Source organism: Natrix helvetica, assembly GCF_964273705.1.
Source record: "Natrix helvetica genome assembly, chromosome: 1".
NCBI lineage: Eukaryota > Metazoa > Chordata > Lepidosauria > Squamata > Natricidae > Natrix > Natrix helvetica.
Genome location: NC_138548.1, coordinates 156,020,101 through 156,039,567, shown reverse-complemented (window position 1 = coordinate 156,039,567; position 19,467 = coordinate 156,020,101). Strand labels below are relative to the sequence as shown.

The 19,467-nt window shown below is 37.8% G+C and overlaps 1 protein-coding gene across 1 annotated transcript in view; it reads left to right on the top strand.

Annotated features, from left to right (window-relative positions):
• Positions 1-19,467, top strand: part of LY75 (lymphocyte antigen 75) — a 93,213-nt gene that overhangs the window by 54,465 nt on the left and 19,281 nt on the right. Inside the window, exons 17-26 of the mRNA XM_081936061.1 lie at positions 882-917; positions 1,999-2,174; positions 3,246-3,310; positions 5,080-5,150; positions 6,304-6,440; positions 7,250-7,355; positions 11,907-12,067; positions 14,673-14,799; positions 15,881-16,107; positions 18,116-18,284. Of these exons, the coding sequence (XP_081792187.1) occupies positions 882-917; positions 1,999-2,174; positions 3,246-3,310; positions 5,080-5,150; positions 6,304-6,440; positions 7,250-7,355; positions 11,907-12,067; positions 14,673-14,799; positions 15,881-16,107; positions 18,116-18,284 (1,275 nt within the window). The remainder of the gene's footprint in view (positions 1-881; positions 918-1,998; positions 2,175-3,245; positions 3,311-5,079; positions 5,151-6,303; positions 6,441-7,249; positions 7,356-11,906; positions 12,068-14,672; positions 14,800-15,880; positions 16,108-18,115; positions 18,285-19,467) is intronic.

The window sequence follows — 19,467 nt, the reverse complement described above, 5'->3', positions numbered from 1 at the left end:
CAACAGGAGAGGTCCAGGGGTCCTTCAGGGGGGGTAATAATACAAGGCCAGAGATTTTTTCAAAGGTAGTTTCAAAAGGCAGACTTCATTTGTAAGTACAAAAACGAAGATGGAGGGGAGCCATCTTGGCTCCTCCTTTCACAGGGAGAAGAACAAAGATTTCCATAAAGTTTTTTTTTCCTTTAAGAAAACAGCTCAGCAATCACCTCTTGCAGTTGTGATATGAATCTTTCTCACATAGTTAATACAGGTGACAAGTCAGCCTTTATTCTCTCTCCATTCCTATATATATAGAGATAATTCAAATGCCGCTTTATCCGAGGGGGGTAAAGAGAAAGAGAAGCCCCCTCTAATCTTCCAGCTTCAAATAGATTTAACACGAATTTACAATAGTCTGCTGCTTATCCATCAACGATAATTGAGATTAGGACGGATCACTCGCCACCCACATTCCAGCCGCTCCTCCTTAATTAACTCCTTCCTCCCGGAGCCCATTCAGTGAAAGGGCAGACAGCCAAATGCTGTTCCCTGCCCCACCCTCCGTTCCCCGGCTCCTGGGGCGAGGCTGGAAACACCCCCGCCAGCTGCCGCCGAATCCGGGGGGGGAGGTTTCCCAGCAAGCTGCCCTGCGGCAGTTGGCCCCTCCGAGGCCCCCTGTGCTCCTAAAAGGAGCCCATCAGAGAGACGATCAGCGGACCAATGTCCTTCGGAAACCGGAAGTGATCAAAAGTGTTAAATTATTGTTGAATTCAAGTTTTGACATTGCTTTTTACTAGAAGGTTATACATTTCCAATTGCCAATAAAAAGGCTGACACTTAGCCTTTTTTCTAACCAAGGATATATTAGTACATCTAGTGATAGGCTTTTCCTTTATCAACAGGTAGTACTCCAAAGACACCTGAATGGTACAAACCAGGTAAGATTATTTCTTACTTTTCATACACTTCATTTTGCAGTTCAGGGACCTTGCTTTCCACAGCCTCGTGGCAGTTTTAAAACAGATGGGATTGTTAGCTTAATCCCAGTTCAAGTATTTCAGATAGCCGGAATGCACGCATTGCATAAATAATATATTTTGTAAAACTCTAAACATACAGTAGCATTCCATTGTGTGTGTGTGTGTGTGTGTTTGTGTGATTGAACTTGAAATAAGATTTATATAATTGGAATTATATAAATTATATCCAGAAGGAACTTGGCCAAGCTTCAGGAATAACTATGAAGGATCCTTCCAACTCTTATTCTGTGCTATCAAAATGTTGACACATCATGATGTCATTGCATAAATGGTTATGATGCCTGATGCAAATACATCACATTATTTATACGTGGACAGCATGTGACATATGTCACTTGCTCCTATTCCACTTGCTCCTATTCCACACAAATGCCCATAATCACTAGAATGATGTGTTTGTTCATAAATCAATTCAATTTTGGGTTGATTATAAATAATTAAGTCATAAGGAAATGAAATGCAGAAGTTACAGACTGATAATTACCTTCCCAACATGACCATTCATGAAATAGTTTTTAGGTCTAACCCAGTCTTTCTTGCATTAGAGAGTTCTTCAAAATATGTAATTACTAAAAAAAGCTAGTCTGTTTTAACTCTCAAAGAACGCTAATAAACTTGTTAACTTCAGGAAAATGATTGTGTGATGAAGTGAGTTGTAATGTCTTTACTTGAAATCAGACTTGGAGGAACTGAAGTCAAATTCAGTCATTTGACTCTTAAGTCAGGGGTCTCCAACCTATGGTCCATGGCACTACAGGCTAATCACCATTGGGCCACATGAGGGGCCGACAGGAGCACATGCCTCTGTGCGAGCCGCATTGCAGGCACACAACTGTGTTCTAAATCAAAAACGCCCAGCATTTTTTATTTTGATACACACAGCTTCCCTGTTACATGGTCGTTCAGATTGCATGGAGTTGCTGGTTCATGTTAGGTTGTACTGAATGTAAGCTTCATATGTGATTTTCTTTCTTTGTAGATGAAGAAGGAATTCATGGGGCAACAGTGAATATTGATGGGTCAGAATTCTGGTTTGTGGCAAATAAGCATCTGAGCTATCAAGAAGCTTCCTTGTATTGTTCTGAGAATGGAAGTGACTTGGCTTATGTGACCTCCTTCACTGCGCTGAATGGAATCCTAAACACAATTTTAAAAGTAATGCATTAATTTATATTTCGGGTGATTTCTGTTGAATGAAATGACTGCCAACATCCCCTTTCTTTGTCGATTTTGATGGAGGATATTATTAAATCATTAGGAAATGCAGAAGTTGCAGGCAGTGAGGTACATTAAACCTATCAGAGATAAATTCACTTTAGTTTTCCCATAAAAATTAGCAGGAAATCATGCTGCTGTTTGTTGTTCAGTAATTTGTTGCTCAAATTCTTCTGAGAGCTGGGTGACTTTGGAGATCATGTGAAGTCTTGGGTTGCTCATACTTCGTCTTATGGCATTCCATCGGCACCTCTACTGCTATATCCATGAAGAGATACAAAAATAAATAGTTAATTTTGGATTGACTTGTTAAGATATTTTAATGGGGAATTTGGCTTAGTTCACTTGAAAGAAGTCAGAGAATGAAGCCAGTAACCATAATTGAAGCAAACTATGGCTGCTACTTTCTCTGGAGTTTTTTTCTGGATACAGGTCATCCTCGGGTTACAATAATTCTTTAAGTTACCGTTCAGAGTTTAACAACAGCACTGAAAAAAGTGACTTATAATTGTTTTCTACTGTTGCTGCATCCACGTGGTCACATAATCAAAATTCAGATGCTTGGCAACTGCCTCATATTTATGATGGTTGCAGTGTCCCTGCAAACGTTTTGGAACCTTCTGACAAGCAAAGCCCATTGGGGATCCAGAATCACTTAACGACTGTGTAACTAACTAAACAACTGCAGTGATTCACTTAACAACTGAGGCAAGAAAGATTGTAAAAATGGGGCTCACTTAACGACCATCTCACTTAGCCACAGAAATTTTGTACTCAATTGTGGTCATAAGTCAAGGACTACCTGTAGTTAAGAGAATGTCCTTCATTCACACTGAGCCAGGGGTTAACTGGGAGATCCAGGTTCTAGTGACACATTAGCCACAAAGGGTTTTTGAGGTTTTCTCAAAGATTGCTACACTCTCATGCAACTGAGAAACATTTTTCAATATTGCATGGAAGAGATTAACATTGGATATTGCATTTCATGCTAACACAATCTGCTTTTGGCAGTTATCGGACGAGAATCAGAACTGGTGGTTCAAATACAAAATTCCAGCAACTTACTACCGTTTGCCGTAAGTAGAAACATCCATCTGTGTTGTTCTAAAGATTGTTTATGTTATGACAACTATTAGCAAAGTACAATGCTGAATCTGCCACTTATGTCGGAAGGTCAGATACCAAAATGGTAAACCTTGGGAAGCCGGGGAATTTTAACACTACATTTTGTCCTTAAAACATATTTTTACAGTGGTTTAAGTGTAAATTTAATAATAGAATGGATTGATTTAAAGGTTTGCTACTTCTGTTCCATGCACAGTTGCATATGAGCTAGCTGGGGGCAATATTTTGCAAGATTTCGTGTAAATAATTGTACTAGTACCCATGTTTTACACTTTTTTAAAAAATTGGGCATTTGAAGGCTTGCCTTTGAATTTTTATTTTTAATTTTTTGGCTACATTAAGAAAAACCTTTCAATATATGTGGGAGCATATCTGCACCAGGTTCAATTTTTATTTTAAAATGCAAATGAAAAAGAAAAATGTTAAAGCAAGTTTTGGTGTATATAGTTATATGGGGCAGTTCATCATATTAGTCTTCGTATCTATAACTAAATGAGTATAATTATATTTGTAACTGCGCCCATTCTCCCAGGTTCTCTGGTACCTTAAAAATAAAAAAGTAAAATATTGTTGGGAGTTCAACTCAACCTCTGTGACCTCAAAAACAGTTTTCATGGCAATTAGAAGGAAGCTATAGAAATTGTTATAAATAAAATAAGTAATTGTCTTTTTCCAAGATCTAGCCTACAGTGCTGGTACTCCCGAAGTCTCCCATTCAAATACTAACCAATCCCAACTATGTAGGTTTCCAAGTCCAGAAGTAATACTATATCTTGCAAAAATAAACCTTCCAAAATAGATTGAATTAAGAGTGTCTTGTCTAGAGGCATGTTATTTCATGAAAATGGAAGGTGTACAGTTTTTTAATCTGGATTAAAATTGGAGCATCGGTTCAGCCATTTTAACCCATCCCATCAGTCTCAGCCTGGATTGGGCCTTTTTGCTAGTAGCAGTCACCTGGGTGGGTTTGAGAGGAAAGATGATAGAAACATAGGTAATCCTCAATTTACGTTCACAATCAGGACCAGAAGTTTGGTTGCTAAGCAACATTGTTGAGCAAGTCGTCATGTGAGTGGACCCCTATTTTATGATCATTTTTACCATCGTATTTATTGAATTGCCATGGTTGTTAAGTATATCTTGTGGTTGTTAAGGGAATCACAGCCATTAAGCAAATTGGTTGACTGATTGTCAGAAGCCAGTTGGGAAGATTGCAAATAATGAACATAGCAAGATGCCGCAACTGCTGTAAACTGGAACTGGTTGCCAAACACCCAAATTGTGATCATGTGTCTGTGGTGTGAAAGTTGTAATTTCAAGGACAGGTCATAAGTCATTTTTAAGGCTATCTTAACTTTGAACCATCATTAAAGAAACACTTGTAAATGGAGACTATTTGTAGGATCATAATCCAACCCTTCCTCTTTTTCAAATTTTGTACATATGGACAGAAAGAGCAGTTCTCTGCATAGGAGGTGCCAAGAAAAATTACCTATGCTGCTGCTTCCTCTTAATTTTACCATATTAGCTTATCATATTACCTTACCGTAAATACTTCAATTATGTACTTGCATTTCATATTATTTAAATATATTTGCTTTTATAAATATAATATCTATCAAATACTATATTCAATGTAAGTTGTAACATTTGCATAAAAATGTGATTGATCATGTTTCCTTTTAAAAAAATAATAATATTCTCTTTGTTTTTTCTTAAGTTTTTTTTCACGCTATTTTGAACACTACCCCAGAAAATGTTGGCATATCTCTTATCGATCCTGGTTAAGAGGTAATAACTCTATTTCTTTTTAAATCAGCTATATTTTTAGAAATGTTCTCAGACTCTCTCCTAAATAAGAAGAGTATATTAGTTTTCCCTTAGGCTTCTTTTTGTGGGATTCTTGTTTCCTACTATACGATTTTTAATCTTAAATTCTGCCAACTCGAGGCAGCAAAGTTAGAAAATATCCATGGTTGCTCTTCACCCTCATGGATCTTTTTGCTTCTATTCTTGTCTCGATTGAAATTGACAGAAGGTAAACAGTTTAATGTTTGCATTCTCAAAATAACTGTTCTGAGACTGTAAGTTTGTTTCCGTCTGTAGCATGGGTGTCAAACTCACCGCATTACATTGCCGTCACGTGACATATTGCAGCGGTTTTTTCCCTTCACGGAGCTGGGGTGGGCATGGCCTGCACATGAGGCATGTGGCCTGCAGGCTGCAAGTTTGACATCCCTGGTCTATAGGAATTCTGTCAGCTTCCATTGTTCATCCCCTCTCCATGACACCCTGTTTCCATCCTGTTGGATCTTCAGATTTGCATTGTTCTGATACTTAGTATCCTTCTCTTGTTTATTTTATTGCTGATCTTGCAGTTTCAGAACTAAATAAAACAATTGAACTTACTAGTTCAACATTAATAACAACTCTTCAAACTTTCAGTCCAACTCTATTATCTAAAGTACTTTTAACTAAAAATCCTCTGGTTGAACCTGGGACAATCTATAGGCTTTGCTTTTGAACCAAGAAGGCATTTTTATATTCATTCATTAATATGAGGGGTTCTTGGTGCTCTCGGAGGTTGGTTGTTTTCTTGCAGATGTTTCGTTATCCAAACTAGGTAACATCACCAGTGCTAAACTAAAGTTGTTGCCTAATTTGGATAATGAAACATCAGCAAGAAAACAACCAACCTCAGAAAGAACCAACCCTGAGCTACAAATATTCTCCTTTATTGATTAATTAATATATTCATTCAGAGTACACTTATACTAACTGCTGAGAGTTCTATTTGGTTTAAAGTCTAAAACTAAATGTGAAACCAAAGGCATTAAAAACAATCTTCAAATAAAACTATTTTATTGCTTACATTAAACTTAGTGAGAGGTCTGCATAACAGGGTATAAGCATAACAATTTTCTATTTATTCTCTATTCTGCAGGCAGTTCATTAGATTGCACTGCAAAACTGCCTTTCGTTTGTGAGAAATACAATGCATCATTATTGGAGACAAGAGAACCAGGCTATAAATCACCTAAGGAAAGCTGCCCTGAAAGATGGATTTTTTTCCTAAATAAGGTAATGCATAAATAATTTGGGATTCTAATATTATATTTCAGTCCACAGAAGCTGACTTGAAATGGTTATCAAACTAGTTTGATGAACATTTAAAGATCTGCAATAACTTGCAACTAACAAACTTGAAGGATCTAATCTGGGTCAGTCGCTGTGACCAGAGATTTAGTCTTTTGAGATTTCAGATGTGCTGGAGCCAATCCTCAGGGACAGTGGTGGGATGTTGCCAATTTAACAACTGGTTCAATGAGCGTGTGCAGTGCACGCCTGAAAATGGAGCATTTAGAAGCTCAGCTGCTTACCTTCCAAGTTAGCAACGGTAAGTAGAACAACGAGGGGCAGGGGAAATCAGCTGTACCGTGCAATTGAGATGAGCTAGAAAACAGGAAATAAAGGACAGGATAAGGCGGGTGCAGGTGGGCAGGACCAGCTGATTGTCAGAACTACTGGTTCACCTGAACCAGTCCGAACTGTCTGAATACCACCTCTGCTCAGGGACCTTCTTTCTACCAGAATATTGGTCTTCTCTCTATACATTCTGGTAGAGAGAACTCTACACATTCCAGTACAGAGAAGTTCCTTGAAGATGGGCTCCAGCACAAGTCCTAAAGCTTGGAAGACTAAATCTCTGGTCCTGGTGACCGACCCAGATTGTATCCTGCAACATTATCCTGAAACATGTATATTTACCTTCATTTGCAACAAACTTGGGCTACTATATGAACATAGTTTAAACATAGTTTAATTCAAAACATTTGTGAAATATCTACCTCAGAGGTTATATTTTTTTTTAAAAAGATTTTTTTTTACAGTGTTATCGAAAGGTGACTCCTAAGAATATGACATTTAATAAAGCAGATGAACATTGTCAAACTTTAGGAGGAAACCTTCCTTCAATCAAAAGCCAGATTGAACAAGGTAAGAAAATACATGAGCCGTGGTGGCGCAGTGGTTAGAATGCAGTAGTGTAGGCTAACTCTGCCCATAGCTAGGAGTTCTAGCCTCACCAGTTCAAGGTTGACTCAGCCTTCCATCCTTCCGAGATCGGTAAAATGAGGCCCCAGATTTGGGGGCCAATATGCTCACATTGTAAACCTCTCAGAGTGCTGTAAAGCAGTGTATAAATCTAAGGGCTATTGCTATTCCATACATAGATGTGTATCACACGATTCATTCATATATATGTACATGTACTGTATTTTTTGGAGTATAAGGCGCACCTTCCCCCCCCCCCCCAAAAAAAGAGGGCAAAAATCTGGGTGTGTCTTATAAACTGAATACAGCATTTTTGGCCTCCCAAAACCCCGCCCCCTTCACAAAAATGGATGTACAGAGGGTTTGAGAGGGTTGCAAAGTTCTCTTGGGGGATGGGAAGGGCAAAAACGAGTAAACAACGGGCCATTTTTTGGCACACACACCCCAACTCCCAGAAGCACTCTACAAGCCTCCCAAAGGCTATGCATGCCCTTTTTTTGCCCTCCCTCCCCCCAGCCCCCAGGAGCACTTTTCAGGCCTCTCAAACTCTGCATGCCCCATTTTTCACAAAATATTAGGCATGCAGAGGGTTTGGGAGGTCTGCAAGAACTTTTTTTTTTAAATGTACCTCTTCAAAATCTTGGAGCATTTTATACTCCGGTGCGTCTTATACTCCGAAAAATACAGTTCATTTGATTCCTTCAAATTGAATAACATTGCTCGTGAGAAAGGCTTTGTGTATGACAGGGGGCTGGCTGGGGAATTCTGGGAGTTGAAGTCCACAAGTCTTAAAGTTCCCAAGTTTGGACACCCCTGGTGTATGAGATAATAATGTAAGTTCTATTTGTGAACATGGGTTTTGTCTTTTGTCTATGGGGAAGACAAAGGACAAAACCAGCATCTGCCCTTTTTGCACATGTGTTTTAACATCACATGTACAAACATAAGGGACAGAGCATTCTGGTTGCTATGATGAAACCCTTCTTCTTGCATATCTCCTTATGTACCCTTCCTCTTGGTGTAGTAGAAAAGACCTTTTCTAGTTAAAAATTAGGGATGGTGAGTATTACCATTAATTGTGTAAGAATGCACTGTAATTTTGCAGTTGGCATCATCTCTATTCTTTCAAAATCATATGAAGTTTTCATTTTTAAACTTAAACAGAATTATTATAAACTGGATGTGGATATAAGCATTGCATTTCTTAGTGTTACTTATTTATGAATTAATCATGATTAATTCATATTGTTATGATAATATTGTGAATTATGAATTAATTATAATATTTGTACAGTGGACTCCAGGTGGTTTAGAATAAATAAAACAAGAGCAATATAAATTCCTACAAAACAGAGTATTTCCTCATTTTCATAGCTAATAAGAACAGCAGTGATAAATAACATTCCCCTCCCAAACTCACTAGAAGGGCACTAATCTCTGAATGTCCGACCGAAGGAAGCAATCTTTTGCACCCTTTGAGTTGAAGGGAATAAAAAACACAGCATGATAGTGGTATCCTTATGGGAGAGAATAGAAATGACTGTTTTCTGAAAGAGAAGTAATTGCAGATGTCACTGACAGTGTTTACAAGTAAGTGAATTCAGCCTGTGGAGCTTGGCTGATCCTCTTCCATGGATGTTGTTTTAATATTCCATTAGTTGTAGTCTATGAGAAGACTGATAAAATCAAGAAATCAACAACAGCAACAACAAAAGATTCATTGTGTTATGTATGTCACAGGGCTATGGAGGGAGGTCCAAAAAATCAAGATGACTGTCCCTATTATGCAATCAAAGCTCTGCCCCCTTTTTTTCTTGTGATGCATATTAAAGGGGGTATGGCTTCAATTACACGGTTGTGATTTCCATCTTAAAAATTATTTTTAACTGCTTTTAAAACAATGTCATACATTGTTTTGTCACCAAAAAAGGCACCAGGTCTTATTTTTTGGGGGGGGATGTCATCCACTGACTCACCTCACTTGCACGCATCGCCTCCGGCCTCTTTTTCACTATCAGAGAAATAGTGAAACTTCCTTGTCCGGCAAGGCCAGCAAGGTTTTCCTGAAGGCCTCTGCAGATGATAACAGAGCTCTGGATCGATCCAAAGCTCTGTTATCGGCTAGAGAGGCCTTTAGGAACGCCTTGCTGGCAGAAGAAATGGGCCAAGGTGTGCGAGGGCTGGTTGCAACTATCCAAAGGCAAGTAGTAGGGCAGCTCCACACCCCCATCCCCATCCTAGCTTAATTTTTACCCGTGTACCCTGGAGCGGGCAGGGTCTTAATTAGGGCCTGTTTTGGGGGTAGGGCTTATATTGGACTCACATGTAAAAATCAAGCTAGGACTTACTTTCAGTGTAGGTCATATATTGTATAAATGTAATTTGTATAAATGAGTTCCATAATTCATTATACAAAATCCATATAAAGTATACGTCTATAGGCAGTTGCCCCATTAGTGGAAAATGTAATCATGTTTTCAATACATTGAGTGAATGAGGCCATACATTTATCTTCCAGTACTACAATATCAGTCTTTTGGCCATAGTGAGGGCACAGAGAATCAATTTACATTGCCCAGTTTGCAGATTCCATGTACATAGATATGTAATTCAAGAGAAAAATTACATACTCTGACAAATTTAATTTTTGGCAGCCTATCATTTATATAATCCAATAGTTCCCCAGATTTAGTTAGTATAGAACATTGTAAAAATAGTTGTTCTATTACAACTCCAATAAAATGTTGTCTTATACACCTTTTCTGTACAAATGTACTAGAATCCAATATATTCTAAATATTATTTTTTGTTGTTTAAGTTGTAGTTTGAGGTTGACACTTTTGCTATAGAAGTTAAGATTATTAATACTATTGTCTAAGCAATATAAAAGGTAAAGGTTCCCCTCGCACGTATGTGCTAGTCGTTCCTGACTCTAGGGGGCGGTACACATCTCCGTTTCAAAGCCAAAGAACCAGCACTGTCTGAAGATGTCTCCGGAGTCATCTGGCCGGAGTGACTAAAAGCCAAAAGCACATGGAACGCTGTTACCTTCCCACCAAAGGTGGTCCCTATTTTTCTACTTGCATTTTTTACATGCTTTCAAACTGCTAGGATGGCAGAAGCTGGGACAAGTAACGGGAACTCACTCTGTTACGCGGCGCTAGGCAATATAGAAACCTCTAATTCTTTATTCAACTAATTTCTTAGCATTTGCATATCAAATTGATTTATCTATAAATCATAGAAATGATACAATTAAATTTCAAATACAAATTGAAATATTTATTAAAACTCAAAAAAGGTTCTTTAGTTTTAAAGATTTTAACAAGTTGTTCTGGTATGTTAGGTGACTCAGAAGTTGAAAATGTTGCTGGTCCAATAAAATTGCTAACAAATGTTGTAGCTATTAATATTGCCATTGAGTTATATCTGAAAGATGATATTTGTATTTATAAAAAGGTAATAAGGGTGGGAAATACATAAAATAAATAATTTATCTCTTAACACAGCATATGTAAAAAAAAAATCATCTTCATCATCTATCAGTTGTTCCAAAGTCAATATCCCTGCTTTCATCCATTTTTTCTGTATCACTATCTTTTTCTCAATTTTTAAAGTTGAGTTTCCACATAATGTCATTTTAACATGGAAAAAGAAATCAAATCTTTTTTTAGTCAACATTACTTTCCATGACTTTCTAACTTGACATAATTGTTTTCATAGACACTAGAGTTCTAGTATATTTGATCCTAAAATTGTACATTCAACCAAGATATTATATTCCAGTTGCCCAAATCAGAAAATTAATACCAATTGTTAGCTTTCAGTATATAATACTTGACAATAATTAAGTGTGATGATATAGCTCCAGATTTGGTAAACTGAATTCTCCCTAAAGAATTGATAATTGCATTTTCTATGAATGTAATTCTTGTAATCAAAGAGCCCATAAAAGTGCCTAAATAAGGAATTGGTTTTCTGAAAATAGTTTCCAGATTTTTGAACAGGAACTCTCAAGATATGGGAATAATACTCATTGTGAGAGCATTTACCTTTCCCCAAAGTTTGAGATTTAATGACTCCCATCTATTGATATCTTAAGAAACTCCTCTATATATTTTATTTATATCACATGTTACTAACTGGGTTATATTTTTTGGTATGCACCTACCTAGATATTGAAAGGATTTGGTACAAATCCTGAACTGATATATGATTGGGTACCACCAGTTTCACCAATTGGCAACAATTCTAATTTGGACCAATAAATAGAGCATCCTGCTATTTTATTGAATGCCTCTGTAAATTGCATTAATCCTGGAATACTAGTGGGAGGTTTAGAAATAAAAAAAATAATATAATTTACAAATAAAACCAATTTATATTCTATTGAGTTATTGTTGCCGTCTTGACTTTATGGACTGCCCCTATCTGCAAGCGAATTCCTTTACCTGTTTAATCCTAATATGCAAATATTTATCTTCTTCCCAACAGACTTTATAACAAGCTTACTCCCAGGTCTGCCCCCAAAGATTTGGATTGGTTTACGTTCCCAAGTTCATATGCAAGTAAGCAAGTGGACGGATGGCAACAATTTAGATTATATCAATTTCCATCCTTTGCTTCAAGGAAGAATAAGAAACATTCAGTTTGATGTGAGTTGTTGATACTATTTTTACACTGCAGGTTTTCCTTGTAATTTATTTAAAGCAGAAAAAAAAGTTTTGCTTTTACTAATTTAAGATAAGAGGAGAAATGGGAAGTTGAAAATAGTATATTCCATCCATTTTGAATATATTGTTTGTAGTTGGGTGGCTTCTTCAGAAATTTAGGTATAAGATTGGGTCATTTATATTATGTTAAATATTGCATGTGATATAATTGTGACAGCAGCATAAGGAATATGATTTTAGTAACAAGCTTAATTATAAGTCACAGTAGGTAGCCTCAGCTAGTCCAAGGATCCCCAACCCACGGCCCACTATTGGGCCATGGCCCATTTGGAACTGGGCCATGCAAACAGTGGGCAAATGTGCACACATGCAAAGCTCTATTTGCGCAAGCGGTTGATGTGCACATGCACCCACCACTCGTATAGAACTATCCTCCCTCCCCCCATTGGTCCGCCAAGCTGAAAAGTTTGGGGACCACTGACCTAATCGACTGGTGCTGATCTTGGGAAAGCTACTGATCTTGGGAAAGCTAACCAGGATCAACCCTGCTGAGTGGGATGGGAGAATATTAGACTAAGCTAAGAAAATCAGAAAAAGAAGGTGATGACACAACCTCCCATATTTTTAACCAAGAGAGTAATGTGGACCTTTCCTATACTCATCAGTTATCATGTGGACCTTTAATCAGAACTTTTTACTTTAATCTCATTATAATGAAAGGGAAGAAAATGTAACTTTAAAAACCAAAAGTAACAGTCATTTCTTTTCTATGGCTTCATATTTCTGGTTTAACTGAAATCCAAACAAAATCACTTGGTCAATTTTTATTTTTATTTTTTGCGATAAGATAGCTTCACAAATCTTGGTGTCGGATGGATGCTTTCGATAAATTATAGTTAAGACTGAAGGTTTGGATTCAGACCCCATAGCTGTGCAAGAAGGAAACAAAAATTTATTCTGAACTCAGAATTAAGCTCAGAACTTTTTGAGAGGTAGCGTTGTGGGAGAATGCCGAATAGGTCTCTTGTGCTCTCATTTTATTTCAGAGCCACAAAAGTGGACGGAGCAATAGTCCACGCTAGTGCTGTATTCCGTCTACCCTACAACAAAATTGTAAAAGGGAAGGTTTGGAATCAATAATTATTATTTTTAATAAATGAATCTTTAATGAATGAAATTCATAGGCAAAAGGGGCTTGCCAGCCAAAGGATCTCAAGGATGATGAAAGGGGCTAGTCTTCAGGTAGCTTCCAATGGCTGGGTTGGAAAAGTCCAGCAGTGGGAGAGTCGATTTTGAAATTGGCTGCTCTACCAAGTTAGTGTCCAGTGTGGACAACTGGATGCCAACATATCAGCTGTTGTAGACAAAACCTCATGCGGGACCCTGTTTATCAGGCATATGACATATTGTTGGGCAGCATTGTGTAGCCAAAAGGGGAACTTTTTGCGTACTCACTTTTTTCCTTGGCTTGCAAGACCATACCATGGATGCCACTCTTCTTGTTGAGAAGGAGCCAATGGGAGGAAGCAGGGGCTATATGTTTCTGCTTGATAAAGAAAAGTTGAAGCCAGGCCTCTGGCTGCTGTTTGCTGCTTGGGATGCAGTTATACAGTCAGTGTTTCATATCCGTTCAGGTTTTCAGTTGGTAAACTGTGCCAATTCTCACTCCTTCAAAACTTTTCCTTCGTGATTGTTGCCCATAGCAGGCAGGCAGGTCATTACACTACTTCATTCATTAGTTAAAATTGTCCAGTAACGATGGGATGGGAGATGGAACATTTCTAGAAAATGGAATGTGCTATTTTGAACTTACAATACTCAAAATTGCTGTTCGTTTTGATTTCAGCATATTTTCCACACTGCTACTAGATAGAACGTTGTTGTTGTTAGTTGCAAAGTCGTGCCCGACCCATCGGGACCCCATGGACAATGTTTCTCCAGGCCTTCTTGTCCTCTACCATCCTCTGGAGTCCATTCAAGCTCATGCCTACTGCTTCGGTGACTCCATCCAGCCACTTCATCCTTTATTGTCCCATTCTTCTTTTGCCCTCAATCTTTCCCAGCATTAGGCTCTTCTCCAGTGAGTCCTTCCTTCTCTTTTGGTGGCCAAAGTATTTGAGTTTCATATTCAGGATCTGGCCTTCTAAAGAGCAGTCAGGGTTGATCTCCTCTAGGACTGACCGGTTTGATCGCCTTGCAGTCCAAGGGATTCGCAGGAGTCTTCTCCAGCACCATAATTCAAAGGCCTCAATTCTTTGGTGCTCAGCCTTTCTTATGGTCCAAACTTCACAGCCATACATTGCAACTGAAAAAAAACTAACTGAAAACATGGTAGAACATTAAGAACCGCAATAACTTTAAAAAAAAACAAGACTCTGATTTCATTCCAGTAGCTATGTTAGAATGTAGGAGGTATGAGTATGCTGATAAGCCCGTATTACTCACGCAAGAGCTAGATGTATGATTTAGCAATACCTCCAAACAGCACTGTTTAATATGATTGTGTCAAGGATTTAATCATATTTGTTAATGGGACATGCCAGCACTAATAATATAATGTCATATTTCTTCCCCCCCCCCCCCCCAGGCATTTAATGAGGAAGAGAGTAACCAGTGTGGTATTTTGCTCAATAATCCCAGAGCTCATCTAGGAACTTGGAATTTTACTTCTTGTGCTGATACTTTGCCTTTGGCCATATGTCAGAAGCATCCAGGTACGTGAAGTGGAGAAATACAGGTTTGAAATACCAGCTTTTCACTGTGGCATTTTAGATGACCAGATAGCACAGTCAGCACATGAAATATTTAATATTAGAAGATCCACTTGTAAATCTCTTGACCTTGTTGGATCAGCATTAGGGAGCAGGATGGTAAAGATCTAATTTTTTAAAAAAATAACTCACTTTCTGTGGTAACGTTTAATTACTTTAAAAGTAATTCCCAAATTAAATTTTATCTTGGCTAAGAGCTATTATGTAACACTGTACTACTGGCTTTCCATACAATGTTTACTTTTGAAAGCTTCCTAGTACAATCTTGAATGTCACCTTCTTGAAGGAAGGAGAAATATTCTTCTTATGCCCAAAAGGAATGCTTTTTAGGATATGTTTGTCATTACATCTCCTTTACATGTATTTAAATTAGTTTCTAGGAAAATTGGATTAATTAATCTGGTTCATTGGCTTTGGATATCAGTTGGATTAATTTAAGTGGTTTGTTAAGATTCAGCATTGCAGTCCTAATCTTATTAAAATTCAATCAGTCTTCAGTCAGAACTGAAGAAGCTTCTTGGATGAAAAGCAAAATGTCTTCAAAAAAAAAATAAAGACCAGTTGCCTTTGCACCTTTGGGACAACCATGACTAGATGACTGAAAATCTCCATAGACACCATTTTTATTAAGTTGCCCAAAATACAATGTGCTCCAAAATGTATTTGGAAGTTAAAGATCTATTCCCTGAAGGAAAAATGCTGATTTTGAAAATAAAATTCTTTACTGTATATTACTTCATTCCAAACAGAACAGAACAGAACAGAACAGAATAGAATAGAATAGAATAGAATAGAATAGAATAGAATAGAATTCTTTATTGGCCAAGTGTGATTGGACACACAAGGAATTTGTCTTTGGTGCATATGCTCTCAGTATACATAAAAATACATGAAAAGATACATTCAACAAGAATCATAAGGTACAAGACTTAATGATATTCATAGGGTACAAATAAGAAATCAGGAAACAATCAATATCAATATAAATCATAAGGTTTCTCAACTGTTTATTCTTCTTTTGTAGATCCTATAGAAAACCAGACAATACAAGAGCCTGAACACACCATGACATACCTAAATGTCACCTATACTATAATTCTGAAGAGCCTGACGTGGTTTGATGCCCAGGAAGAATGTCTGAAGAGCAATATGAGGCTGGTTAGCATTACAGAAGAATATCAACAGGCTTTTCTTGGTGTCCAGGTGGCTCTCCATAACTACCAGCTCTGGATTGGGCTCTCTCGCTTTGATGTAAGGTTCTGCTTTCCCTTTCAAACTTATGCTTGAAATAAAAAACATTGGACGTGTGATAAAATGATTGAATAAATTTTAAATAATGCTGCAAAAATGTGAGCACTGTGACTACTGAGAGTGCTGAAATGTGTTGCAGGTACATGTCTCATGAATACCTTTTGAGAATGTCTCAACAATGGCGCTAAATTATTTTTGCTCCTTTAAATAGTGTCTACAAAGCGTGTTTGTTTGTTTTTTAAAAGAACACACTTTCAAATCCAGTATCATGGTAATGTCCACATTGCTCAAGAACAATTTTGCCCAAAACGGTACTTCTCAAGTCTCCATAAAGCCATAATATTTTGAGCTTTCCAACTAGCATAACTGTTGGCCATGCTTCCTGGGTGGGAGATTGAAATCCAGCACTACTATAAATAATCAGGTAGAGAAGAGTGTACCTTTCTATGTGAAGCTGCTGGATGAGGTTATCTGCCAGTTTGGGGTTCAATATCATTAATATGCTTATGATACCTAGTTATCTCCCTCAACCCCAGATCAGCCAAGTGAGACTGTTGGAGTCCTATGTCAAATGCTTGGAGGCTGTTCAGGCCTGGATGGGAAGAAGAAAACTCCCCACTCAATCCTACAAGGCTGAATGGCTTGGATATTAGAGCCTCTTTGCTATTTATACTCTTGAATGGAGTAGCAGCTCCCCGGTGCTCAAACTGCTACTCCGCTTGTGCTCATTATTCTGGATCAGGAAGCCCTTTAGACAGTTACCTCATGGCTTGATTACTGCAGTGCACTGTGTAGGGGGCTGCCATTGAAAACTCTTCAGAAGCTTCACTTGTTCCAGAATGCAACAGCATGGACGGTGATGGGCATGTCTTGCTATGTCCATTTAATACTTTTGCTTCATGCATTGTGATGGTTGCCAGGATGCCTGGCAATATCATATTCTTATGTTGGCTTCAGGATGCCAAAACAGTATTGGTCCACTCCGGGTTCCTTTGATTAAATAGTGCCATCTATGGAGACCCAGGAAGTATACCTTCTCTGTTGTGATACCTGCCCTCTGGAATGAGATCCCACACAAATATGTGGGCTTCCACCTTGTTGATAATCTGTAAGCTCTTGCAGACTTGGTGGTTCTTCCAGGTTTGAGTTAAGATGGGTGGAACCCTTGTCATCAGATGTGCTTTTCACTCTACTTTTTGTATTAAGCGACAGGATTCTAAACTTGTTTTGTCTCGTATTGCATTTCTAGTGCATATTTTACTGTGAGTTGGTTTGATGTCAGCCATTGCCTAAACAGAAATAAATACCAATAATTACAATTTGGTGTATATAGTAAGGATGTGTAAATCAGCTAAAATCTGGTTTTGTTCCAAGATTTGATAGTGGTAGGATTTAAATCAAATTTGAGATTTAAGATTCAAAAGCAACACTATTTGATTTGAATTTTTTTGAGATTCTGTTCAAAATCTGCTCAAAGGCTAAAATTGAGAAACGCCAGAGTACTGCATATGCTTCCTTTTGGGGGGCAGAATGCATAGCTAATAAAAGGGATGTTCAACTTCTTAGACATTTATATTAAAAATGGCAAAGTTTATGCTGCAACACTTTGAGAGTTTTAATTTAATACCGGAAATATTTCTCCCTTTTTTTAAGGGCAGAGATCATAGGGAAGAGGAAAAAAATAACCAGCTTTCATATTATCCAGTAAAAGTCTATGTGAGAAAGTGTGTTGAACAATGCAGGAAGTATCATATTCCAGCTTAAATTAAAAAACTTCCAAAAACAATCAATCTCTTACTAAGTTCACAGCATCCAACAGCCCCCGAGTTCTTCTTTTTCTAAGCTGCCAATTTGGCAAAGTTGACCTCCATATTTTTGTTATATTTTTCCTGGTGTCGATTCTGAAAACCCCTTGCTTGAATTTTAAGTTCATTATTTCTTGTCATAGCTTCTGGATCAGGTTAATTGTTTTATGCAGCTAATCTTTCTGCTTTCTTGATATTTCTAGGATGGAACACATTATCACTGGTCAGATAAAAAACACATTAGTTTCAGCCGTTGGTTTGGAGAAGACAAAGGTTTGGTTGGTGACTGTGTGTATTTGGACACGGATGGATTTTGGAAAACATCTGACTGTTTTACAGAAAAACCAGGAGCAATTTGCTACTTACCCGGAAGTAGGATTTCTTTTATTACTATATGTCATGACTCTACAGTTTTGCATTGAAAATGGTTTTGGAAATATTTTAGGACCCTAAAGTAGAAATGAAAATATACATATAGCTATGCAAAAATACAGAAAATAAAATACAATGTATTATATATGTATAGGTAGTCCCCAACTTACGACTCCAACTGAGCCCAAAATTTCTGTTTCTAAGCAAAACATGTGAGTTTTACCCCATTTTACGACCTTTTTTGCCTCACTTCTTAAGTGAATCACTGCAGGTATTAAGGTAACACAGTTGTTAAGTGAATCTGGCTTCCCATTGAATTTACAATACAATACAATACAATAGCAGAGTTGGAAGGGACCTTGGAGGTCTCCTAGTCCAACCCCCTGCCTAGGCAGGAAACCTTATACCGTTTCAGAAAAATGGCTATCCAACGTCTTCTTAAGGATTTCCAGTGTTGGGGCATTCACAACCTCTGGAAGACCTTCTGACCTTGCTTGTCAGAAGGTCATGAAAGGGGATCAGTCTTATGACCCTGGGAGAATGCAACTGTCATAGATATGAACCAGTTGCTAAGCTTCCAAAAACTCACTTTTTTCACTGCCATTGTAACTGTGAACGGTCACTAAATGAATTGTTGTAAGTTGAGGACTACCTGTACTTAAAATTACACAGCTACCCACTAGTGCTTTCATAATTCTTACTGACTGCTAACCACTCAATTTTTGGCTTTTGAATATAGAATAAATTTTAAGGGATCTACCTTTTCTTTCTTCCTCTCTCTAAAATAAATCTGTACTCCACTTCTCTGCCAATTTTTTTTAATCATTGGTTTTGTCATAAATCTTGAATGCTGTGAATATGCGTATGTGTGAATGAATGTTAGATAGGGTTGCAATGGTGAATCATTTTTCAATATTTTGACACGGTGTACTCTCATCCAGCCAGGTCATCTCTGCTCAGGCCTCCTTGTTCCCAAGATAAAGGTGTTGAGACTAGCTCAGCTTGCTATCAGCTTTAGGCTCCATGTTGTAAATATATTCACGCTCAGAGGAAGAATGTACTTTCGGGGGAGAAGGGGAGCCAGTACAACTGATAATAATTTATCTGCTGTGTGTTCCAGCCAAGGCCAATCTAATTCTAACCTTCTCAGAAGCCCTAAAGGGCTTAAAAAGGAGTCTAAAGG